General features: G+C 32.5%; 3 protein-coding genes across 5 annotated transcripts in view; 1 reads left to right on the plus strand and 2 right to left on the minus strand.

The window, feature by feature from the left end:
* Positions 1 to 5,755, minus strand: part of LOC101492016 (uncharacterized) — an 8,545-nt gene extending 2,790 nt beyond the window's left edge. The window contains exons 1-9 of the mRNA XM_004507433.4: positions 5,554 to 5,755; positions 5,387 to 5,472; positions 5,131 to 5,236; positions 4,613 to 4,711; positions 4,444 to 4,509; positions 4,234 to 4,350; positions 3,684 to 3,758; positions 3,233 to 3,335; positions 2,715 to 2,762 (exon numbers count right to left, since the gene is read on the minus strand). Coding sequence (XP_004507490.1) covers positions 2,715 to 2,762; positions 3,233 to 3,335; positions 3,684 to 3,758; positions 4,234 to 4,350; positions 4,444 to 4,509; positions 4,613 to 4,711; positions 5,131 to 5,236; positions 5,387 to 5,472; positions 5,554 to 5,646 — 793 coding nt within the window. The 5' untranslated portion in view covers positions 5,647 to 5,755. The remainder of the gene's footprint in view (positions 1 to 2,714; positions 2,763 to 3,232; positions 3,336 to 3,683; positions 3,759 to 4,233; positions 4,351 to 4,443; positions 4,510 to 4,612; positions 4,712 to 5,130; positions 5,237 to 5,386; positions 5,473 to 5,553) is intronic.
* A 5,154-nt stretch (positions 5,756 to 10,909) lies between these two features.
* LOC101501629 (B-box zinc finger protein 20) lies at positions 10,910 to 12,535 on the plus strand. Its single transcript, XM_027335365.2, has 3 exons — positions 10,910 to 11,301; positions 11,627 to 11,989; positions 12,104 to 12,535. Exons 1-2 carry the CDS (start codon positions 11,116 to 11,118, stop codon positions 11,984 to 11,986), a joined length of 546 nt encoding a protein of 181 aa, XP_027191166.1. The 5' UTR covers positions 10,910 to 11,115; the 3' UTR covers positions 11,987 to 11,989; positions 12,104 to 12,535.
* Positions 12,536 to 13,975: 1,440 nt separating this feature from the next.
* On the minus strand, positions 13,976 to 25,979 carry LOC101492352 (kinesin-like protein KIN-7D, mitochondrial). 3 transcript variants are annotated; one of them, XM_004507435.4, is made up of 25 exons: positions 25,256 to 25,979; positions 25,023 to 25,120; positions 24,767 to 24,856; positions 23,873 to 23,925; positions 22,664 to 22,729; positions 22,160 to 22,213; positions 21,884 to 21,943; positions 21,301 to 21,379; positions 21,104 to 21,171; positions 20,761 to 20,817; positions 20,568 to 20,672; positions 20,318 to 20,422; positions 19,943 to 20,050; positions 19,703 to 19,834; positions 19,430 to 19,612; positions 18,508 to 18,708; positions 17,570 to 17,710; positions 16,720 to 16,839; positions 16,557 to 16,607; positions 16,321 to 16,368; positions 16,070 to 16,216; positions 14,818 to 15,552; positions 14,509 to 14,638; positions 14,328 to 14,427; positions 13,976 to 14,221 (listed from the first exon to the last, which is right to left on the minus strand). In XM_004507435.4, exons 1-24 carry the CDS (start codon positions 25,579 to 25,581, stop codon positions 14,342 to 14,344), a joined length of 3,243 nt encoding a protein of 1,080 aa, XP_004507492.1. In that variant the 5' UTR covers positions 25,582 to 25,979; the 3' UTR covers positions 13,976 to 14,221; positions 14,328 to 14,341. The 3 variants fall into 3 exon arrangements, with proteins under 3 accessions (XP_004507492.1, XP_004507491.1, XP_073226247.1); XM_004507434.4 differs by having other exon boundaries at positions 18,508 to 18,711; positions 25,256 to 25,978; XM_073370146.1 differs by lacking the exon at positions 22,664 to 22,729 and having other exon boundaries at positions 18,508 to 18,711.
* Between the last annotated feature and the right edge of the window lie 308 nt (positions 25,980 to 26,287).

Consider the following 26,287-nt stretch of genomic DNA (forward strand, 5'->3'; position numbering starts at 1 on the left):
AAGCCAACAGACCCCATTAATTTTAGCCAATAAAATTCTGTTTTCTATCATTGGTCCGACCTGCCGGATAGAGATAGAAGCTAGCGAAACCGAATGCCACCGAAAATGTCTGACAAAGTTGAGGCTTTGGAGATAAGAATGGCTGAGATGGAAGATTCACTGTGTCAAACCTTGGATGAATTTCGTCATGCTATTTTGACAGAGTTTGCAAAACTGTCGAGTCGGCCTACACCTGAGGTGTCGCAGATAAACGAGGAGCCAATTACGGAATACAAGATGGCAGTGAAGAAGGTGGAGCTGCCATCATTTGATGGTGACGATCCAGTGAGGTGGATCACGCGAGTAGAGACATATTTTGAGGTACAGGGAATATCTGAAGAAGTGAAGGTTCGTTTGGCGAAAATTAGTATGGAGGGAGCAACCATTCATTGGTTTAATCTTCTATGTGAAACGGAGGATGACCTCACATGGTTAAAGTTGAAGGAAGCGCTGATTGAGAGATATGGAGGAAGAAAGAGCGATAATCCATTCGAAGAATTGAAAGATCTTCAACAAACTGGAGATGTGGAAAAGTACATTTCAGATTTCGAATATTAAATTGGCTCGTGATGTTGAAACAGAGTTACAAGGCGTGTTGAATTACAGAGGAAGCGGAGGTGGAGGTCGTGTTCACGAAACTGGAAAGGGGGAAGAGAAGGAAGTAATGGCCTTACTAATAGAAATGGATCTGGACTGGGTTTTTTTCTAGGCCCAAACAAGGGAAATGCGAGTTCTGGGCCAAGTGGGGGAACCCAATCCAGAAATACTCTAACTGGGTCAAATCCTAACTCGGAACTGAGCATGCAAGGAGGCAATCTTAATCGGAACCAAACACGAACAAATAGCAATGAGGAGCGACGAGGGAACCACGAAAATCGGAATCAAGGAACTAAGCATCTTCCATATTCTGAATTAATGGATCTTAAGGCGCGAGGCCTCTGTTTTCGATGTGGGGAAAGGTTTCATCCTCTTCATCAGTGTGCTGAAAAACAGTTGCGTTTGGTGATTCTGGGAGATGATGAAGTGACATACGATCTTGGTGAAGTCCTAGCTATTGAACTGAAGGAAGTGGAGGAAGAAGGAAGTGGAGGAAGACGCTGCAGTTAGATGCAACTCCATGATGCTGTTCAGAATAGCAGAAGAAGGCAGAGCTCGAAATTGGTTCCCTTTTCCCCTACGTTTGGAAGGTACCGTGAAGGGCATACCGGTCACGATGATGGTGGACACCGGTGCTACTCACAATTTTGTGACTCCTCAAATGGCCGCAGTTCTACAACTTCCAGAAGAACAGATCCCGGTTACGAACGTGAAATTTGGAAACGTTCCTGTGTGGCCATAACAGAGAAGTGTGAGAAGTTTGACATTCAAATTGGAAGGTTCCAGACCACTGTTGAAGCTTACATAGTGGAATTACAAGGTGAAGACATGATTTTAGGAGTGGCTTGGCTGCATAAGTTAGGAAAGGTGTTATTTGATTGGGAAGAATTGGCAATTTGCTTAGACTGGAAGGGGAAAACTGTGAAGCTGCAGTGTCAAAATCCGGAGAATTGGAGAATCAATCAGGAAAAAGAACTTAATGTTGTTACCACGAATATACTAAAGCCAAGAAAAATCATAACATGGGAAGGGAATAAGGAAACCATCAGCTGGGAACCTGGAAGTCTGCTACAGAATCAATGTCTTAATGTTAGCTTTGAGGACAAGACTCATTTTGAAGCGGATGGCAATGATAGAACACTGCAAATTAAGAGGAATGAGGGCCCAAATAGTGGAGCCCACTCAACCAAGTCACACACATTCAGTTTCTAGAATGATGGATGAAGGGAATAAATGCTAGTAACAATGTCTCTTATTCTACTGATATATTCTACTGATATTCCATTAAAGAGGGGGAAGTGGGAAAGATAATTTAGTTTCAAGAAGGATGAATGAAATGAATAAAAGCTAATTAATAATGTCATTTATTTTATGTTATAAGAATGAGGGAATAGGAAGAGGGGAAGATATTCAGAAAATATTCAAAGAAATAATTAGGAGAATTCTTTCTCTGGTTAGGAGCAATTCTGCTCTGGTTTAGGAGTTCTTAGAACTCTGGTTTATTTCTTTTTCTGCATTTTCATATTTCCAGCATTGTAAGAGCTTCAGAGCTCATCAATTCTAGCCAATAAAATTCTGTTTTCTATCAAGATAGTTGAGAATATAAAAGAAGATGGACCAATGCAGGATATCCAGGGCCATATTTCATCAGGGAAGTCGGGACCAAACTGCCTTGGTACCCTCAAAAAATCAATCCTGCCTTGGTACCGTCAACAAGAGCACCACTAATACATCATTAAGGATGACAAAAATCAAACAAGAGAAGTTAAGCCTTTCTCTTTCTAGTGTTCACAAAAAACTTCTGACGTTAAGTTTTTTACTGAACATGAACTCAACAAGTACTCGGGATCGTAAGACGATACAAATGGGGTGATTGTTAGAACAGGTCCAATTGAACCAGACATAGAGATAAGACAACGCAGACATACACATAAATGAGGAGACAACTAAAACGAAGAGTTCAAGCCAAATTCAACATAATTCTTTCTAGAGAACTGGTGATATTATATAATTCTTATATTAAATTTACAATTAGATGGTTTTTTCTACAAGGTAAAAGATTGGGATGACAAAGACACCTTGGATTATGGTTTCAAGGAATTGCTCATCCTTCAACACTTCCTTCCCTGCACGAAGAATACAACAACCTTCCAAATTAAATATAAAAATTCAATAATCTTGCCAACCATCAAGATACGTTGACTCACAAGAAGCTAAGAAGACAATGTTATGATGAAAATGTTAATGTCTAAAACTTAAAGTTTTCTGTACACCAGCAGTAAAAATTGATATTTTACATAAGCAACCTGCAACCCTGTTTCATATCTTATATTGATAAATATGTCTTCGTAATTAATGTTAAACAGTGATAAAAACCAACCAACTGAAATGTGTTACCAGTAATCATCTTAATTTGGTCAAGTTTATTTTCCAACATGTGCTATTTCCCAATTTTTCTCCTATTCAATAAGTGCTTGAAAGAAGCAAAAAACGAAAAAACAACCCCTGTACCCGAATACTGTCAAACTTCCACAAGTAAATACTCATCTATTCAGACATAAATTTTGTGTATAGGGTGCATGGACTATAAACCAACCTTTCATGGCATAACTACGTTTTGAGAGAGAGTTGGAAGCATAGAGCTGCAAAACCTTTTGCAACATAGCCTCAAGCCCAGGCTTATCACCATCTTCCTTTGCCTGCTCATTATTGGCAACATACCGCTGAATCTTAAGTAATATAATGTAATTACATTTACAGTAGAAAAAGCGAAATATAAAAATGTATATTATAAATAAAATACTCACCAAACCAAACATAGAAGTATTTATACAAATATCCCAAAAGGACCACTAAGTATTTAGGGATGAAAAATAGTAAGTAATGCACTTGGTATCTTTTCGACATATAAGAAACTAATACGAGTTTTAAGAACAGTGTAGATAGAAGACAATGTTGACTGTTATTAGAGCACAGAGTGCGTACTGCTGACAAATGATATTACTACTGGTTAAATAACAAGCAGTGGAAGTGAAAAACAGACTGACTTGTCTTAGTTGTGCATTAACTTCGGCAAGGAACCCTTCATCCAGCTGTCCTTCTTGCTCCCTTTGATTTATTTCCTAATGATTAGGATTCAAATTTTAAAATAGTTGGACAAGATTTGCTGAAAGTATACACTAAAGATCAAAGCAATCACGAGCGATAATACATTATCAAAATAAAAGCTAGCCATTTAAAAGAGAAGAAGGACTATGCATACAAATCCGTGGTTCTGCAAAGAGTTATTCACCTTTTCCATTGCAAATGACTATATGGTGCTAATTTCTATTAAGCTTGCATTACAGAAGATAGAAGAATACACAGTCATATAATTGTTTATTATTGTCAATGTCACTAGTCATTTGGCATCTTAAGTCTTATCTAATTGATTTCTCACAAAAACCTGAATGTGAATTAAGCTTAATGTTAACAGATTGACACAACTAATGTATAATTACCCTTGTCACTTCATATGGAAGTGCAGAAATACAGCATAGTTTGCCTTTCCAGTGAAACAGGCCATTCTTACAAAAATCAGTAAGAAACAGAACTCACCATTTCCATCAATGTGAGTGCCTGAGGATCTTTGGGAGGCCAATGAATCTCTCCTTCATCATTAATCACAGGTTTTAGAACTCCCTTCAGGACATCTGTTGCAGAATCAATCTTTTCCTACAAAGCAAGTACATAGTAACAAGATTATTGTCCAAAGAAGCAGTAAACAAACATTGAACAATAACCAAGGAAGTGAAGAGGCAGATATACCTTAGTCTTATGAACCACAAGATCCACTACTTTCATAACCGTTGTAGCCAATTCTTCATAATCTTTCTGCATACCAACAATAAACAGAAAACAAATAGTGTGTGACAATTCATGAAAGAACTAGACAAAGACTGTCCATAGAAATACTGTCAGAAATTTAAAAGTGTACTTTATCATCCTCAGATTTGCAAGTATCAGATCTTGCGGCGAGTCGTATCCAGAAGCCTGGATTGAAAGCGAGGATGTTTTCAACAACAAGTTTCTGAAGCTGTTTTCAAAGGAAGCCAATATGAACAAACATTATCCAAAATCTATCAATTAATAACAACACTTATCTCACACTAACTACTTTTATTTGTTCTCAAAAGCATTATATTATTTCATTGGTTGATTACTGAAACTACTTAAAATCAATAAATAATATCATAGTGCCAACTGTCAAGCTTAAATAAAGTTCCTTCAAATCCATATTTTCTCCTGTAAATTCCTCAACACATTTTTTAATAAAAAAATCGATACAATATTTTAATCTATAAAACCAATACATTTCTCGTGCACAACACATACACCTATCTATACTAGTACTACACACACTTGATTGAGTCCTAAATGATGAAACATATCTACTACTATAAAATGTATTTAAATGCAATTTTGCAGTAAAAAAGATATGTTAGAAATTGTTACTTCAGGAGGATTAGCTTCCCTAAGCATATCAATGAGTTTATCAATTTCAACAGTCTTCTTAAAAGCTTCCTCCGCTTCCTGATTGGCTGCACATATGAAAGTTGTCCTGTTTTTAGATCCAAACACGCGGATTTAAATTTACTATTTAAGATAGCTACATCGAATATTATAAATAATATAACAGCAGAAGTGAGAATAAAGCTTCACATCACATTATACGCAAATTAATTCGAATATGTAAGGTAGAGTATGTTACCTCCTCTTGGAATCCAACGTAAGCCTCCTCAAGCTAAGCCTGTGCTTCGAGAGAATGTGAATTTTCCGATTAAGAAGCGGTGCATGCTGAATGTAGATAAGGTGATTAATGATTGAGAGTGGTTAAACGAAACGCGTAAGAAGAGAATAAGGAGGGAAATAACGTACTTGTAGTTGTGGATATGGTGATGATGAATGTGGATTGGGAAAAGAAGAGTAAGTATAAGAAGAAGCGGAGATACAGAAGACGTTCATTTTCATTGGGTGAAGGTGAGAGTGAGTTGGATGGCGGGAGAGACCTCTCTAGTTACCTTTGCCGCTTTGCGTATCCAAATCCCAACCATACATACAACTATCACTCACTACCTGCCCTCTCCCATTTCATCTTTTTTATTATTTTCCATTTTAGTCTTAAATATAATATATATTTTTTTTAATTCTTATCTCTTTGTAAATGATGGAATTTAGTTTTTTTATCATTAATTTCAATTTATCATTAATTTCAAACAATTGTATGATTATTGTTAGAAAATGTTGATGTCTAATTTTTTTTGTCTTAATATTAATGTCTAATTTTAAATCAATTGTAGAGTTAAATGTGTTATTATTAACAAAGATAATATGAAAATACATAGAATTCTGATAAATGTATTTTATTGTGATATTGCACGTCTTATCATCTCTTATAAAATAAAATAAAATAAAATAATAATATTAATATTGTTAGTTTTTAATTCACTGTTTAATACATATTTTCTAACTTATTATCTCTCATAAATTAAAATATAAATAAGTTCCATCAAATTTATATAGCATCTAAGTATTTTTGTGAGATATATGTAAATTTTGATTAGAAAATGTGTTGCTATTACCATTTTATTTATTTATACCAAGCGGGTGGTTGTTTCGTCAATGCAACACTTACGATCATGATCAACAAACACTTATTTTTTATACATCTACGACATTTGGTTAGTCATTAATAAAAATTTAGAATTTTTACGACATATTTATAAATTAAAGAATTTTGATATATTATTTTCTAAACTTATAAATTAACAATAATTTTTATAAATCAAATAACTTTTATTGACTTTTGTATTTTTAAAAATAACATTTTATATATATAAAAAAAATACACCATTTTATTGTTTATAAATATTATACTAACTTTACATGTAATCATAAAAAATCTTCAAGATTCACTGTTATGAATAATTAAAGTTTAGAAAAAATAAAATAAAATTTATTTATTAACATTTTTGGTAAATAATACTAGTTATTGTAATTTTAAAAATAAAAATAAAAATTCCTTTAGCTATTACTCAAAATGTCGAATGTACGAAAAAATTATCATAAAACCATGATTAATTCAAGTGAATAAATAATTTATTAAAAGGGAAATATTTATTATTACGAGTAATGTTTACAAGAAAAAGAATAATAATATGTAGTAATATATACTTACAACTACCCACTTTTCCATATATGGTCTGTCAATTATTTATTGTTCCAAACTACTATTTTTATGTTTTTTTCTCTCTCTCTTTCTTGTGCAAATCATTTGTACCAAATAGTACTACTATTATTAAAATCATGATTGGAAATATGGTTAATTTAATTATATAATTAATTATAATTTTTACCGTACCTTAAATCAACCGCATAGTCAATTAAATTATCTATATTTTTTTACAGAATTAACTGTATGTCACATATGTTAACAAAAAATAAGAGTGTACATGAAATATTTTAGCAAAACTTATTCGAAGTTTAAAATCATTTTTTTTTCATCTTACAATGTTTATTTTCAAATATAAAACATTATAGGAATAAAATGACTATCAACTTTCTAATTTTTTTTTTTTTGGTAAAAAATTTAACCGCAAAGTTACACGCTAATTATAGAAAAAGAGATGTATCTTAAGTTTTGAACTTACCTCTCAATAGATCAAACATCCTTACAATTTGTTATCTGAGATGTATTTAGGAAACATAAACAAAAAATGGAAACAAACACTTGTGACGACACCGTTAACTGTTAAGTGTGATATTAGCTCCAAAATGAGAGAATAAACATACAAAGAGAGAATAATTTAATCGAAAACTATATAAATCGATAAATCGCCATTTTAGTCCCTCAAAGTATACAAAATTTTTGGAATTTGTTAAATATATGTCTTTGTTGAATCTTATAGGCTTATAGTAGAATTAGATGTTTCAGATGTGATCGTGACATTGAAGTTCATCAAAAATGTATTAATTTTAATGTTTCCTTTTATAGTTTAAATTTTTCATAGTTTAAATTTCTTAAAATAATTATCTTAAAATAATTTATCTTAAATTATATTATTTGCATTTTTTTTAGGTTATTATTTTTTTCTTGCATACATTTATGATAATGAGAATCCATAACAAAAATCAACCAATGATTTAAAAGGTTAATTTAGTAAAAAAAATTATCATCTTTTTTAATCTACATGTAATTGTCAAATGTGACTAATATTGTGGAACAAAGGGAGTAATGAGTGGGTGCGAGTTTGACAAGGATATTTCATCTAAAATAAAATATAAATAAAAATGATAATTAAAAAATTAATGTATTTAAATTTAATTTTAGATTAAATATATCAATTTTTCAGTTATTCATCTTATTTATATTTTATTTAAGAAAAAATAACTTAACTTCTTGATAAATGACAACGTCTTTAAGAAAAAGCTTCTTGGAAATTACTACCGGATATAGTAGATTGTTAATCAATCATCTTTAGCATTGTTAATTTCTGCAATGATACCAACTTTTGTATGGGTAAAGAAGCCGAAAAAAAGTTTTATATATATTAAAATAGACTCTCACATAATTATTTAATATTGTATTATTTTATTCAAATATTACCACCTCAACAAAAATCACATGTAGTATATTTAAAAGGTCTTTTCTCTTCAATTCTTCTTATTATTCAATTTCTATTTTGCTTTAACACACATCTTACTATAATAATAATAATATTAATAATAATAATAATAATAATAATAATAATAATAATAATAATAATAATAATAATAATATAATTGCAGTTTCGGTCCCCTATTTTAGCTGAATCGCAAAAGTAGTCTCTCCATTTTATTTCTCTTCAGTTTTGGTCCTCTAAACAAAATTTTGGTTCAAAATTTTATGAATTTTTTTTTTTTTTTGCGTTTATTTAAGTCATATCATGTCTCAAGATCTCGTAGTGCAACAATTGTACATAAAATTTATGATCATAAAATGGTGTGGTGTGACTATAAAAAATGTCACTTCATCAAGTTTTAGACTAAAATTATGTGTAGAGGATCAAAATTGGAGAGAAATAAAATGTATGGACTATTTTTGTGATTCAGCTAAAATAGGGGACTAAAACTGCAATTAAGCCTTATTATTATTATTATTATTATTATTATTATTATTATTATTATTATTATTATTATTATTATTATTATTAGTATTATTATTATTATTATTATTATTATTATTATTATTATTATTATTATTATTATTATTATTATTATTATTACTACTTAGCATCTAATATTATGATAATTATTAATGTGTCATGAGTTACATATTAAAGTATAATCAATATATAAATGTTTTTTTTACGTATACTATTCTACTTCTTCAAACAATCTCTACAATTAGCTTTATTAAAAACAAAACTGAAACTCCAATATTTACTTTGTCGTTAATATTTATTTTAAATGGTAATATATATTTTTTTTCTTGTAACTATTTCTTATGCAATTAACTTTTATATGGCGGTCTTATGCTATTAACTTTTACATCGCAGTCAGAAAACATTATGCATAGTAAATTTTCACAACTCCACTTTATCAACTCAAAAAGAAATCTCTTTGCAACCCAATTACTTTCAAAGAAGTAGATATAGTTGGATTTTTTTTTTGCACAAATAGCTTTTTCGTAAGTAGTATTTTGTAACATATTATACCTATTTGCTCTTTTTTCTCAAAATATTAATTGTTCTTAGTTAGAGTATTATTTTTGCAGACATATTTGATCTAATCTACGACATAAAAGTATATTGGCTTCTCAAAAGACAAAGAAGATTGTTCACATTCAGCTTTACATGAGTGTTATTATTGTGTATTCGGAAGAATTTTTTTTTACATTTATAGATAAAAGAATAATGTTTAATATTTAGATTAAAAAAGTATTTGTTGTTTTCTTAAAGAGATGTTTTATGTTGTCAATTTTTTAAAAAATACTACCAATTTTAAGTTTCTACACCTGTCTTACCTCTACTCAACCGTACATACGAGTTGTTTGTGAAAATTTTCAAGTTATATTGTATAGAAATCTCATACACAAAATATTAGAATTTAGATTTGTCATTTCTTTGACAGAGTTAGAATAAAATGAATATCAAATGACAAAATCATTTTTATATTTTTCTAATAATATTTTGACAATAAATTTAGATTTGACAACACACAAAAAAGAGCACGACTAATTTAATTTTGCGGTAGATAATTACATATATTAATATTTATTAAAATACTTTTAAGATTTTTAACACTAAATATAATTTATGAATTTTGTTTGTAGGATGATCTTCACTGTAGATTTTCAATACTAAATATATGAGTTAGTTGCAATTTTGCTATGCAAAATATTTTACATATTCTCAAATGTGTGTTTGTCAATTCATATATAATAATTACTCAAATAAATTCATTTGAAAAAAAATATTCTACAAAAAAAAAAATTATATTATTTTTAAAATTTTAAAATCTTATTTACAATATTACTAATACCTTAAAAGTTTATATATTTACTGTGCATATTTACAATACGAGCAACAACAAAAAAAAGCGAGCTTTACGTTAGAACATTATTTTTAAATACACAATTGAGACATTATGATTGAAAAAGTACAATTCAAGTTGAGATTTTGGATTCCTTTTAAAGACACACCCACCTTGTTGTTGTTTAGGCCTCTCTGGCTATGCCTGCTTGCTTGGCCAAATGGTATCTAGTTTTGCATTCTCAAATGCCACGGCAGACGCAAACTTTTCGTTCTATATACTACTTGAGTATAAAATTAAATTCAAAAATAAAATAAATGATTATACTAGTTGTCATCTTTTTTTAAAAAAAAATTATACTAAAATAAGGCTTTTATATTTTTAATACACTTTTTTTAATTGTAACTTTTATTTAATACTATTTACATTACTTATGTTGTTATAATATTAATAATATACCAATATTTAATAAAAATAATATTATCTCTTTTTCATTTATACATTTTTTTTAATATGTATAAGGAGAATAACATCTCTTTTTCATTTATCTCTTGATGAGTATAGAAAAATTATGAGTGTTTAGTTGTATAATAAAATAATTAAATGACTCACTAATAATAAAGATGACATATGACCATGCCACCTACAAGCACAGACAAACTCACAATGAGAGAAAGCTTTATATAATAAATAGAACAATAACTCTAAGAACCAACTTGCATCCCTCTTTATTCAGAGAGGATAGAGATATGGTAATGGAGAGTTTTCTCAATGTTAGAAAACACACTATATACACCCCCTCTGACCTGACCTTAGCTGTTCTCTCTGCTCCATGATGCAAAAGCTCAAACCAATCCCATAATTCTTTTGTCCCCATTCCCACTTTGTCTTCAAAACCCGTTCTCCTAAAAACTCAAAAACAAAGATATGAAGATCCAGTGTGATGTATGCCGCAAGCAAGAGGCCTTGTTTTTCTGTCCTGCAGATGAAGCAGCTCTATGCAATCACTGTGATCACACTATTCATTATGCAAACAAGCTCGCTGCAAAACACAAACGCTTCTCTCTTCACCACCCTACATCTAAAGACACCCCTCTCTGTGATATATGCAATGTACATTCCTTCTCTATTTCTTAGCTACTTCTTAATAGGGCATTGTACTCTTATATCAAAAAACAGGGTCACAACTTTGATATGAATGATAACATCAAAGTTTTTTATGTATTCGTAACCGCAACACAACCGTATTTGAGGTCAACCTCATTTGACTGTGATTTTCACCAATATCAACATCGCGAAACAATTGAAATTTAAAACTTGTTTATCAATAAATAACAGGACTGGTGAAGATCATAGCCTATATGATCCAAAAATATGGTAATCTTAATTTTTTATTTAAACTGAATGAATAATAATCAAAACAATATTTTTAATGCAGGAGAGGCGAGCATATCTATTTTGCAAAGATGACAGAGCAATACTTTGCAGAGAATGTGACATACCTATCCATAGAGTCAATGAACTTGCCAAGAAACACAATAGGTTTCTTCTCACAGGTGTAAAGCTTGGTGCTTCTTCTTCAGATGCAACAACTTCCAATGGCTCAGAAGTAAGAAACACACGTTCAGGACCAAGTTCATTTTCAAGTGAAAATGTCAGTTCTACTTGCACTTTCAAAGACAACATGGCTTGGGACACAGTTTCAACGAGTAGCATTTCTGAATACTTGATTGAAACAATTTCTGGTTACTGCATGGAAGACCTTTTTGATGCTTCTTATGCACCTAATGTTTTCTGAAAGGTACGGTATTATATACTGCACTATTTTAAAGTATTAGAGATAAAAAAGAACCTAGCTATTTTTCATCTAGTTAATTATTTAACAAGTTGGAATTGTGTTTTGGTGTTGTTTCAGGATTATGAACAGAACCAAGATATTTAAGTTATAAGCACGTGTTCGTTTCCGCTTCAAGAAAGGGTACCACAATCTCAAGTAAGATCCCATCAGCTTTGTGTTGACAATGTTCCAGAGATTGATTGTTTAGATGGGTTTATGGAAATGCAACAAACGAAAGATGTTTAAGGATACTCAAATTGGAGATACATTGGCTGTAAAGTTCTTTCAATTAGTCCTCCATTCATCAAACAATGCAGATGCTCTCGTTAATCCACGTTTTGTAAAAATCTCTTTTAGAAAATATCCTATCAATTGTTTTATGCATTTACTTACAATATATAAGTATCTTCTCAGAATTTCTTTTCAATTTTTGTTTCTCATCTAAGGCAGAATGTGGGCCTAATAACTCTGCTTTTTCTCCTTTCCTTTTCTTCCCTTTATATAAGTACGAATTACCTACCCCACTAGGTATATGTTAATATGTTAATTTTAATAATTTGCATTTTATAAGGCAAAAAAATCGTGTGTCTCTAAAGAAAATCTGTGAAATTGGTTAAAATATGCTATTGATTTTTAATGATTGACAGTAAGTTCTGATAGATAACTGTCAGCAGTGTTGATCATAGTTGTTGGAAAATGTCCTTGCATGATTGTGATGGAAATTTTTTCAATAAACATTACTTATGATAAAAAGTATTGGCATGTAGTGTCAAGATACGTATTTACTGATACAGATAAAAACAAAAAACATTAGTACTTATCAGTGAAATATATTTTCACGTATTTTTACTATTATTTGAAGTGAAGTATATTGTATTAAAAAATGAAGTATCACAGTCGATAATAATGAATGGATTTTCAAATTATAACATCAGCTTAGGTAAACACTATTTAATGAAAGGTTGTTACAAATTATTCGAAGTATACTGCTTGTATAAATAACTTTGTTTCACAATCGATTAGCATTTAGCTAGCAAAATATTGAACCAAGGAGATCTGGGATCACTGGAAAATATTGGATGTGCAGTCCAATCTTGCAAAACAGTATCAGTTAGACATTGATATTAAGGCTTTTTAACAAAACTAAATGAGCATCTTGGAATTGTATTCAGCTATGCACAACTATTGAGATCAGTTGAACCTTATTGAATCAAAATAATTTCAAGATTTCAAATCGTACAACAGGTTCGGTTCAATGTTTTATGGCCCTTAGGGGTGACTTTTGAAGGACTTCTTGGTTAATGAATCAATTTTTATGAAGAATGTAGATTTTGCCAGCATAGTGGTCATTGGAACGCACAAGTATATAGGTCTAGAAGATTTGTATCAATAGGGGGGGATGTGTGAATGAGGGAAGATTTCCATTTATAGGCTTTTGTGACTGACTGAAATAATGAGCATGTGATGCATGACATTAGGACAATAAGTATACAAGTGTTTAAGTTTATATTTTCATCACTTAACATCAAAGCTCGCATTCGGAAAGGCGAGAATCTTTCTTAGATGCAATCTAGGGTTTCTCTCTTATCTTTTGCCTTTTTGCTATGCTTCCAATCTAATGTTTTCGTTTTTTTGGCTTTTAGTTGGACGCAGTCTCTCTTGTTGGATTGTTTTTCCTCTTTGTGAGTGAGATCTTTCTTTAGTCAGACTTGAGCCTCTTATTTAGCACTGCTTGCTTATCTTTGGGTTTTAGTTTAGGGATCAAAATTACAAATTGAGATATCCAATTACAAATTTTTTTATTCTGAAACCTATTTAAATATGGATAAATATATTAGGACTCCAAAAGTAACCGAACCATAAAAATACTGGTTATAATGCATACATGAAATCACGTTGCAAGGGCAGCAAGAGGTGGGGTGGGGGAAACTGTTCTCATACTCTGCGTAATATTAAAACAACCTTTTGTATAATATTAAAACAACACACATTGTGCATATTTACTTCAGCAATGCTGTTTACACCCTTTCCTTTTTACATTCTTTTTTCTCATCCTTTCGTCCCCCTTTTGTTACAGTTTCCAGTGACAGAAAGAATATTATTGATTTACCTTTTAAACAGTTTACATACAAGCAAACTAATGAAAGAATTGCACCTGTGACTGTGTGGATATAACAACTCGAATGAAGTAGAGCACTGCAAAAATTTCAACATCCAAAAAGGAAAATATATTACTTTGTATTTGTATAGCACTTGAAAGTGGCTTATTAAATAAAAGAATTATGAAAATATTGCCAAAGACCTTAGTTGAAAGGCTCAAGATGTAAAAGCAAAAAGTCTATCTGCGATATTTGTTCTGCATATTGGACATTCAGAACATGCAAGTGAACAAGATTTACACACTGCAAAAAGCAAACAGGAAGATTTTTCATTCAAATCCAGAAAATTAAGATGTGACAATATTCAAATAAGAAATTACTTACAACAAAAATGACGGCATGGAAGAAGAATTGCTGCAGTTGACGATTCAAAGCACACTTTACAAACATGAGAATTGGCATCTCCGTTACCAAGATGCTTGAGTTCTTTTTCCTTCATATCTTGCATTCGTGCCTGGAATCATATATTGAAGATCAAAACTTGTACTTCTGCAGCTATTTTATTTAATTACAAGATTTAGCAGTAAAAACGGCACCATTTAATACCAAGGATCTAACCCAACAATGATAATAACAGAGTTCAAGATTTGGTATATTATAAAGACATACAAATAACTGTAAAATAGGTGTTACCTTGAGACGAACAACCAAAGGTTCTTCCTTGGGAGTTTCATTGTCTGGTTTTGATACATCCAATGCCTGCTCCTTAGAGATAATATCACTTTCTATGTCATTAGTTTTCGGATCATTCGTATGTGCTTCCCCATCTCCAATTTTTTTGTCAATGTTTGATTCTGTGACAACACCCACTTCTTTCTTTAACTTCGCGACAAGGACCCACATATTTGCTAAATCATTCTCCAACGAGGATTCTCTTTTCTTAGCCTCTTCAACCCTTTTCCTGTATTCCTCTTCCATCATTTCCTTTTCAGACAATGCAGCCTCAAGAACTGCCTCTCGTTGTTTCCTAGCCTGAAGTTCCATCTTCAGATCATCAACTTCGAGATTCCATGACTCCAACTCATCTATACCAGGTCCAAAATTTTCATTTGCACGGCTAGAAATTCTACCCTTCCTTCCAGATCTTGCATCATTGTACTTGCGGTGAACACCATTAACTGTTGGTACGACAGCACTTCGACTGTTGGCCAGGTCTCGAGCAGCCCTAAACTCTTTTTCCAACTTTGCATTCTGCAATGAAAGTTTTGTCACCTCCCCAGCCAAATTTTTCAATTCCACAGCAGCAGCAGAGGCCAGTTCTTTGGCATAAGATGCTTCTTCAGAGAGTTTCTGATTCTGCACATGCAATCCACTATTCTCTTCTGACAATTGTACTTGTTCTAGCTTCAGATTTTCATTTTCAATCTCCTGAAGAAGGAAGCAAATTGTCAGTTCGGCAATTTGATTGAATCAAAACTGTAAAGTGGGCAACAGTAACAAGTATTTTTTATGGTAGTATCTGCAAAAATTTATTTAATGTAGAACTTTTAAAAATGAGTTATTTCAGTAATTCTAAAAAGTGGTTCCATCAAATATAATCAACAGAGTGAAAGCTGAGTGAGAGCAGATTACGAAGAGAAACGTTAACTGACGAATGAAACCAAACTAAAATCGAGTGAACGATAAATTCAAAAAAGCACATAATCCTCTCAGCCATGCTACTTTAAAAACAATAAAGTCTCAGTTACCTGGGACTGTATTTTACTTTTCCTAAAGAGTGGTTCCGTCAAATATAATCAACAGAATGAAAGCAGAGTGAAAGCAGATTACAAAGAGAAAAATTAACGGAGGAATGAAACCAAACTAAAACCAAGAGAACGATAAGTTCAAAAAGCACATAATCCTCCCAGCCGTGCTACTTTAAAAACAATAAAGTCTCAGTTACCTGGGACTGTATTTTCCTTTTCAACTCATCAATGTGCTCTCCAGACGCACACTGATCGGTAAGCCCTAGCGAGGTACCACTAGTAACTATTGCTAGTTGCTGCTCTAGCAACTTCACCTTTTCTTGCAATTCTCTGTTTTCAGAGCACTGGACAAAAAGTGAGGGACAATGTGAAACAAATAGTAAGTGGTATTACAGCATCTTCAACTTTAAGGATAAAGAAGTAAATATCCAAATAGATAAACACGTACCTTACTACTTAATTGTTCTTGAAGGACACGGTTGTCGGCAGATTTTATCTATAGACACAAAACAAATATGTAAGTAAATAATCAATTTCACTAGCACAATTCACATCCATATTCCATATTGAAACAGAATTGTAAAAGGCAATGATAAAATTCGAGGTGGAAAATTTGTGTTATTGGAAATAAATTGATGACTCTAGATCGAGAAACACCCTAATATAAGCTAAAATAGTACTTACCTCCAGCTCAAATGCTTTTTCATTACACTGAGTCGTCAATCTTGTGACAGTCTGTCATTACAAACCCAAAGAGAAAAAAAAATTATAAGTAAGCTTAATTAAAGAATTTACATAAATAAGCAACCTTTAAATCTTCATAAAACTTAAAAATAAAAATAGCCACCTGCTGCATTTCAACCAGGGATGGGTTAGCTACCGAAGTTTCACCAGTCTCAATTATTCTTTGTTCTAAAACCCTCATTTGCTTCCTTTTTTCTTGGATTTCTTGATCTAAGTTCTCAATCTGAAATAAGAAATAATGACTATTGTTTTCAGAAGACAAAATATAATGAAAAATAAAATAACTAAATGTCATTTTGAATGGTAAGGGGTCATTTACTTAGTAAAAACATTTTCTGTTTTCATTTCTTAAAATGTGTTTCCATTTTATCTTGATGAGAGGATTTTGAAGTAAATCATGGTCAAGGAGGTGAGATAAAATTTTAGATAATGAAGATTCATTTCTAGAAATAATGAAGAAAAAAAAATTCACATTCTCATTGTTTCTAGAAATGCAGGCAATTGGTCACTTCATGTGTATATATAATTCATAATCACTCCTATTTTCACAGTCCAAAATTGTGTGAATATTATTGTTAATCACTTCCCTTCCCTCAAAATTTCCCCCTCTCACTTCAAATGCACCCTTGGTTTGCTTGAAATCCACCCATGCATAATGCCCCTCCCTGAAAAAAATCTTGTCTGCCCTCAGCTAAAACGTGGGAGTCGGAAGTATAAAAAAATCTCATCTAAAAAATTCGAATAGTTAAAGACTGTCATATGAATATGATGCGTAGATAGAATAAGTGATATACATAATTTGAGTGTGTTGCAAATTTTGGCATATCCGTGCATCATTCTAATTGCTTTTATGGAAAAATTAAATATCTGAAATCTTTCATTGGCTCTTCTCCAATCTACCAACGGTCAGGTCTACTACGTCTGAGTGCATGATTGAAAACAAGACAGATTACCTGAGTTCTGGAGCTTTCAGGATCATTTACAGACTGTTCTGTCAAGCGCTTCAGAGTGCTAGTACTGAACGCAATGTCTCCAGCAAGCATTTTGACTTGCTCAACAAGGAGATCCATCTGATCAGACATTGTCATCCCTCCCTACAATTCAATAAGCATTGAAAAAGAGAATTTGAATAGGGTAATCCACTTAAGGCATGACAATACGATGAAATAAAATTATGACTGAGTAGCACCAACCAATACTTCTATTTAAAAATCGCAGCAACCTCAGTACAAACTGTAAGTTGCAACTCTGACTGACAAAAGTACGTGATAGAAACAACTTTGTTGAGGGAAGAGGGGTGTTTGTTTGCATGGTTGAAATTGGAATGGCACCTGTGCAGTGCAGGCAATGGGATAATTTTTTTCCATGTTCTCAGCGAATACCACATATTTTTTAAAAGAAAAAACAAAATACAGACACACAACACACACACATATATATAACACAATTGAGAATATCATAAAAACTGCAAATAAGTTTTTATATAAAAAATTGATAAATACTAAATAGGAATTAACAATGGAGTTTTTTTTTTTTGAGGTTTTATGCTATATTTAATTACTTACAGAAAAGACTACATATTTTATATTTATGTTTGTTTAATTGTAAGAGTGATTTTTTCATTTTAATTGTTAGCTCATCCAAAAATTGTACCATTGCATGGCGGGAGTATGATTGTGGCCCCATCCCGAAATATGTTATGGTCTACATCTCTGCTAGGGAAAATCCCCAAAAGAGCCCTAAATGCGACAATTCACGGAGGAACCCTTGATAGGAATAATTGTCACTTCCATACTAATAAGTTTCAACTTTCAACAGAACTATCACACAATCCCAAAATTTGATATGCAAATTAGTATGAAATAACATTAACAAATAGAACACGACTCACTGCTGGTAGCCTTGTTCTGCTGATCAGTTCACCAGCTTGTGTTGATTCAGTTATAATACTGCTAGATGGGGAGAGCTCTTCGTTCCGTCGACTTGAAGATCTTCTATGTCTAACATCATGAGACAGATCAGATGACACAGTGGGAACATCTTTTTGGCTCTCGCTTTCAAACAAAAGGGAACCATCTTGTAGGGCATCATACTTCTGGATTAAAAAAATACGCCAGTTACTTACTGTTTAACATGTTCTATTAAAGGATAGTCACACAGAGCAGGGTAAATTTGGAGCGAAGATACATTTCTGATAAATGAAAATACCTCAATACATATAGTTCAAGAGTCAACAACCATCACAAAAACCCCTCACAACAATGCTTATTGGGATTTAAACATGAACAGTGTTAGGCTTGCTTTACCTGTTCTTGAACGTTAATTCACTTATGAAGAAAATGGCAACACTGATTCAATACTTGATAACTTCATCAAAAAACCTTGATACATAGAGAAGAACCAACTAAACCTAGAATCATAAGCTGTTTGAGAGACTGGCGATAGGACCATGAATGTATACATAAAACATAATTACAACAACAACCAAGTCTTATCCCAATAAGTAGAGCGGACTACATGGATCAAACGACATCATAATGTTCTCTGATATTGCATATCTCTATGAATATTATTTCAGTGACAGAAGAAATAAACTTGCCAATGCGACCTAACCTCAAAGAACTTAAAAAGAGTCTACCAGTCAACAGCACAGAACTTGAAAGCTAAAGAAATTTAAAATAAGAAAGAAACTCGATCTGTAATACAACAAATCATAATAAGTTGTTCAAAAAGTACTTGCACTTTAAGAATGAACATTTAAGAGGATGGTAGAACACACTTCATGACTTCACACTAATTGAAGGAGGACTCACATCATCCTCGCCAACAGAGTGACTTCGCTGGTGACCAGGAGCATCAGTTAGATATCCAGGAATTGCATTCTTTGATGAAACCAGAATGAGTTTGGTTAACTTCTGGATCCTACTTGCAAGAGCAACCTTCGCTTCTTCCTCTTCTTCTAATCTTGACTGCATTTTCACTTGACCTTCCTCTAACTACTCATATATCAGTATAAAATTAGAATCAAATCACGTTATATATGAATAAAAGCCAAGGGAAAATGAAAATACGAAAAAGCTGCAAACCTTTTGCTTTAAGGTCAAAATTTCTTCATTATTGACACCAAGTTGCAACCCCTTCTTCAGTTGATCAAGTTCAGTTTTTAGAACTGAAATTTCTCTCTGGTATTTCTTAATTAAAGATTTTTCATCAATAATCTGTTTTAACAATTATTTCAAGAATAAATCAGGAAGGGCCCCAAATACATGTTAATAATACTTAACAGACATGCAGTTATGAAGCTAATTAATAATTTCAAAATGGACCTTATTACGTGAAGCATATATTTCTACTCGCTTTGCTCTGCTTGCAAACTTTAAGGTATTATGAGTTTCTTCCATATTACTGGATGCTGGAGTCACAGTGCATATAAGCTGAAATGTCCATGTTGAAACCATAATTAATATGGTGTAATGGTGCTGACATTCTAACACACTTTGTTCCAATATATTGTTAGACTTATTATGCTGCATTGGTACCAATTTCTATCATGGGGGGCGGGGGGATGAAAGAAAAGAAATTGAAACCATAGCCTTATTGAAGCAGATGATGACTGCACAGTTGTACATAATAAAAGGGACATCAAATACAGGTAAACAATGCTATCTTTAAAAGTGTAGTAGAATGAATCCCAAACTCACTGAAACATGACCATGGCCACTAAGTGAAGACTGCAGGAGGCGCGTAAGCTTTGAATCTCGGTACGGAACGTGAGATGCTTTCCCCTCGCTCAGCTTTCCAATAACCTTTAAATGGAAAACACAAATTCAGGACTACAGGTGCAGGTTTTCTGATCATTTCATAAAATAAATTGCATATTGTCCAAATGGTGATAGCAGGACAAAACAAAACCACTTCATAGCCAAAAGTATCGGAATGTAAGACACCTACAGTTCCAAGGGTCAGAAGACTTTTGTTTATATATGATCCTTCTTTTCTTCTTAATCCAGTTGTTTCAGTTTTTGAGCTTTCAGATCCAGCCAGATCAATCAAATTCTGATAGAAGAAACAAGCCAAAAAATGAGCTTGTGGATGGGAACAGAAGGGGTAGTACTGCCTGAAAAGTTCAATAACATTTACATACAAGCTGAGAGAATATCACTCCATCATATTCTTCACCATGTGCACTGCTTTCAATCATCTACAGATGCATTAAATATTAGATGTTAGATGTAAAACTAAAAGACATGTTGGCCTAACGAGGTTTTGAAAAAAAAAAATCGTTTACTATGTAGTTATTAAACATTTAACCACCATGTAGAAAATACAAGTACAGCCATTTCCACGAGCATGCATGTCAAATTAGCCATTTAAAAATCTAAGGCCTCAGGCTGTGATGTAGATTTGTTTCCTTTTACAATGAGATCAAGTACAGAAAAGGGTAATTGGACACCAAATTTTAATGCTATTATTCCAAGAATGCTTACAAGTGTAAAAATTGTGTGACTACGGCTGCTGAAGAGGTTAAAATTGTTTGATCCAACATGACGATGTTCTGCCATCAAACCACATGCATAGTTATGGAGTTTCTGAATCAACAATAAACCATGAGTGCTATATAGCCTATAATCTATATTACTTAAAACAATTGGAGGGAAGTATAACTATCATTGTCGACATAAACCTTCGCCAGCAGCAATAAAGGAAAGTGCGTGTCCAGGAGACAAAACAACTTCTTCCTTTATACCCTCCACATAAGTACCCTGAAATACAAACCAACATAAATCATTTGTTGTATCTCAAACTAATTTTGAGAAAATAAGAAAAATTTCTGAAGAATTCCAACTAGATAATAATTATCTAGATGTCTTAAAATAACATAAGTTCTTATAAATTTTTAATGTCAATTTAAACGCATATTTTTATCATCGAAATTACTTTGGTTACAAAATGAATAATTTATTCGCAAAAACAGAAGAAATTTAAATCTTTTAAAAATAATTAAATAAACTTTCAAGCATCAGCACCAACCAGAAAACGGGTAGCATCAATGTTTACACATAAAAACAGGTTTTCCATTTAAAATTCATAGATAAATCATCATCCGTGCCATGCCACATTCCAAATACAATGAACAATGTCAGCGATCGTGCATTGAAAGACATCGAGAATAGAATAAGAAATTATTTGAAATTGGAAATATGTGGAAAGAATGAAGGCATAATTATAAATTCCATTTTCAATTAACATAAGATTAAGTAAGAAACCTGTGCATCTTCTCTAACACGCAAATTTTGGCCAGTTGGGTCAAGCAAGTCATTTATCACCTGATAACAAACATTAACTGTGAAAACATCTCTATTAACAACGAAAATTTAGAAGAAGAAAGAATCAGATATATATAACATGTAATGTGAGAATCAGAGTCACAAAGTGACAGATGCTGGGAAATTTTAGTTCAGGTAGAGCTGAAATAGCAAACGTTGAGGTACCAGAACATGTTCAGAACACACATGGTGGAACACAAAGTGTTTTGTATTTACCTCGTTGTATATTTCTAGATATGACACTCGAAGTAAGAACTCTCTTCCCGGAGTCTGCAGTAAACACAATTAATCATTCCATATAAGTTACGATAATATAAATTTACTCGAGAATAAATGGTTTACTTTGACAACCATGCCAAGATGAAGTAGTTCCTAGCATTTAGCAATTATAAATCCAATCACTGAATAAGGTTTCTTACCAAACAAAACATAGAGCTCGAGTATTCTTGTAAGTTTTTGAATAACTAACTAACTAGTGTATTTTAAAAAGGGGAAAATAATAATGGTATGCAGAACAAGGAGATGAGAAATCAGTCACAAAACAAGTACAGCAGAAAGAAAGGGAGAGTATTGAAAACAAAACAGATACAAAACATCATTTTCAAAGAACAATGTTGTGAGAAAAAAAAATGGACCTGCTGCACTTGCTGTTTAAATAACCAACATATATGATATAACTGTGACTTAACTAACATGTACTATGTTTGCATGAAAACTCACATCTTGGATAATGCTGAAAACATCTTTTATAGCCAGTGGTATGATACCAGGAGAGTTTTGATCTCCCTGCAGAAATCATTATTGAAAAGAAAATCAGAAAAACCACCAAGTGAAGAGATCGCGTCATGTCAAAAAAGGTTCAATGTGAAGTAATTTGTGGGCAGAAAGTGACTTCAAACAAGATAAATACGACATTGCAAACAGTGGTAAGAACTGCAAGTTATCGAAGCGTTTAAATGTCAAATCATGCTACTGAACCCCCACATTTGACATATGAAGTTGTAAAGCTGAATGAAACTACATTTACTGGAACCCATAAAATATGTCTGAACATCAAACTTAAAATCAATGGCTGCTTGTTTGATGCAATTGTTAAGGACGTAATCAAATGAGTCAGTTCAACTGTTCAAGTATAATATTTTTTTCCAAACCTATCTGGTATTCTCTACTTTCACTGAATGTATTTTACTTCCATAATATCCAAAAATCCTTTCAACTTGTTACATATTTTTAATTATAGTTCTTCTAGTTCTATTTCTACCAGCATTATCTATGTACCTCAAGTCCCTATAGTAAAATGCTAATTCACCAAATTGTAAGCCCGCAAAACTGACGATTTTGTGTGATAATAAACTATGTCTACTGTATGGAGGTCCAAGACTCACCCCCCCCCCAGGGATTTCATATAAGTTACCCTTAATAACAGAATCATCAAACAATAGCTGACAAAATCTCATTACCTACATTCTTCTCAAGAATGATATAAAAAGTAAATAGTAGCAAGAAAGTTGCTCTCATGTGGCATCTGTGCTGTCGTATTAGAAAAATAAGATTAGGAAAAAAATATCAACTTAACAAAAAGTCCTAAATACTAGAAAAACCTACCCTTCATTAAAATATTCAAAATATTACTGCTTTGCTCCATCAATGGTTCCTATAATTTTAATTGATGGAAATAACAAACGAAGGAGATCAAGTTGAAAAAACAGTAATACTTCCTGATTTCCCAAAGCAAAAGATAAATTGAAATGAAAACTGAATTACTATAGCACCAAATATTTTGGTTATGGGGTATTAACTATTAAGTAGCAGTACACGATGAAGAGGTGAAATACATTTTCGACCAAAAACAACTCAAACTAAAAAATATATAAAAAAAAAATAAAGAAATAAAAAAAAAACAGTACATTAATTTTGAGTGACACTTACATGCATCGTATGTGTTTTTCCACTACTCGTCACACCGTAAGCAAACACAGTTCCTGCAATGTTTATCACAAGTTATCTTCCAATCTCAGCTAATGCCCGCAACCAGCCACTTTAACATCAATGTAGATACTATTAACCATTCATTGCAATCTATTAATTGAACTAGATACATATTTAAATCTAAAGTAGCTTTCATCAAAGTAATAGAATGACTCGTAGCTAAGGGTGGAAATAGGCTGGGCCGAGCTAGGCTTGAGCCTCTCAAAAAATTCAACGCCTAAGTATGGCATATGACATGTCATAGACTTACTTTTTAGGCCTAAGTCTGGACTTGATAGAAAACTGGTATAGCCTATTAGCCTACTTAAAACCTTATTTCATTTTAACATTTTTTAATAAGTAATCAAACATACCTTTAAATAGATTAACGAGTTAATATGTCAATGAAATTAAGTTCTATTTTGATATTTGACATTACATTTTGAACAATATGACTTTATTCACATCCTACTTCAATTCTATTTTATAGTAATACATTTAAATATGTCAAAAACTAAAAAAAGTTAACATGCATAAATTACTAAAAGTTGAATATCTAATAAAAATATCAAAATTTAATAAAATAATTATAGTAGTAACAAAATTATTTATATTTATTTAAATAGACCGGTCTAAAAGACTTATTATGTGGCTTGAAGCCTGACCTTTTTAACTAAATAGGCTCTTTTAGAAGTTTTAACTAAATAGGCTCTTTTAGAAGCTTTTTCGATTGGTCTGGCCTATTGCCACCTCTATACTAGTAGCTGATACCAAATTTGACACAGCTAAATAAAAAGTAAAAACATCACATTCCCATTTCAACACGATCATGAATTCATATAGTAAAATTCTTACCATTGACCCCTTCCATGGCTGTCTTCACCACAGGTTTGGCTGCTACATCATACACCTCGTCAGAATTTGTATGCGGTCCAAACACTCTGTCTGCCATTAATCAAATTGAAATTCTGACATCAATATCCACAATTTCTACACCAAAATCAAAATTACCGCCAATTCCGTAGTTGAAACCTAATTTATTTATCTCCATTAATCCCTCACAAAATCTCTTCAAATTAAAAAAGGAAAAAAAAAATCGATATGAAAATACCGAATGCATAAGCAGTAGCTGGATTATACTGATTCCTCACAATTTTATCACCATCCGCATACCACGCGATCTCGTCTCCTCTCTGGTACTCTCTTCCACTGCAACCAAACAGTGCCATAAACAAAACTAAACTACGCAATCAAATTTGATATCAGATAACACAATGCCAACACTGAACAAAAATCAACGATTCAGTACTCTCAAATTCACGGCGAAGCAGATCTAAGCATTACCTCAACGGTCTAAACCGAATCGTCACCGAAATGCTATCCCGAGAAGAAGAATCCACAGGCTCCGCGATTACTTCCTCCGCCGGAGAAGAATAACCGTGCGCGTCGTAATAAGTTGACTCGCTGCGACCAGTACTCGGATTAATGGATCGGCCACTGAGTTCACCGCCACCGGAATTGAAAAAAGAAGAGGCGGAAGAAGAGCAGGAGCGTGGCATTAACTTTGCGGCAGTAAAGGAAGAATAAGAGGATGAAGCGGTGGAGTGAGGAGTGGCCGGTTTTCGGTGCGAAAATGGCGAGTTGCTCCTTGCTCGTGAGGAAGAGGCCATTGAGCCAACTCGCCGAGTTAGTGAGTTGGAAGAAACCGGTAAAAGATGAAGTAACGAGGGAATAAGAGAATGGAAATAGAATGTGTCAGAACTCTCACATGGCTACCATAGAAATAAAAGTGAAGAACATTTCCTTTTTTTTCGTTCTTTTTTGTCAACTTTGATGCTTTTAGTTAACAAATGAGAGAGAGGGAGAGAGAGAGAGAGAGAGAGAGAGAGAGAGAGAGAGAGAGAGAGAGAGAGAGAGAGAGAGAGAGAGAGAGAGAGAGAGAGAGAGAGAGAGAGAGGGTTTCGTCTTCTTGAAGACAAGTAGAGTTGCTGGGGGAGAGTGAGAGAGAAAGTTGTTGAAGAGAAGGTGAAAAAAAACGGAACCGGTGAGAGTTGTGTTTGAATTTATTTTTCTCGATTTAGAATTGAGTTTTTTATTTTTTATGGGGGGTTTATTTATTTTAATTATCTATTTTATTTATGAAAAATTTAAATTAGTTTTCCCGAGTAGCAACGTGGCGGGTAAGGAGGTGGAGGTGGGCATTTAAACTGGCGGAAGCGCCCGCGCAATAACAGAAGCGAGGAATGGCGAGAGATTTTTAGTGACCACATGAAACGAAAGCTTGAGAATTAACGAATTTGTAGAAGTAATTTTTATTTATTTATAAATTTTACTAAAAATAAGTTATTTACTGATTAATTGTACTAAATTTAATTT

Source organism: Cicer arietinum, chromosome 6 (assembly GCF_000331145.2).
Source record: "Cicer arietinum cultivar CDC Frontier isolate Library 1 chromosome 6, Cicar.CDCFrontier_v2.0, whole genome shotgun sequence".
Taxonomy (NCBI): Eukaryota; Viridiplantae; Streptophyta; class Magnoliopsida; order Fabales; family Fabaceae; genus Cicer; species Cicer arietinum.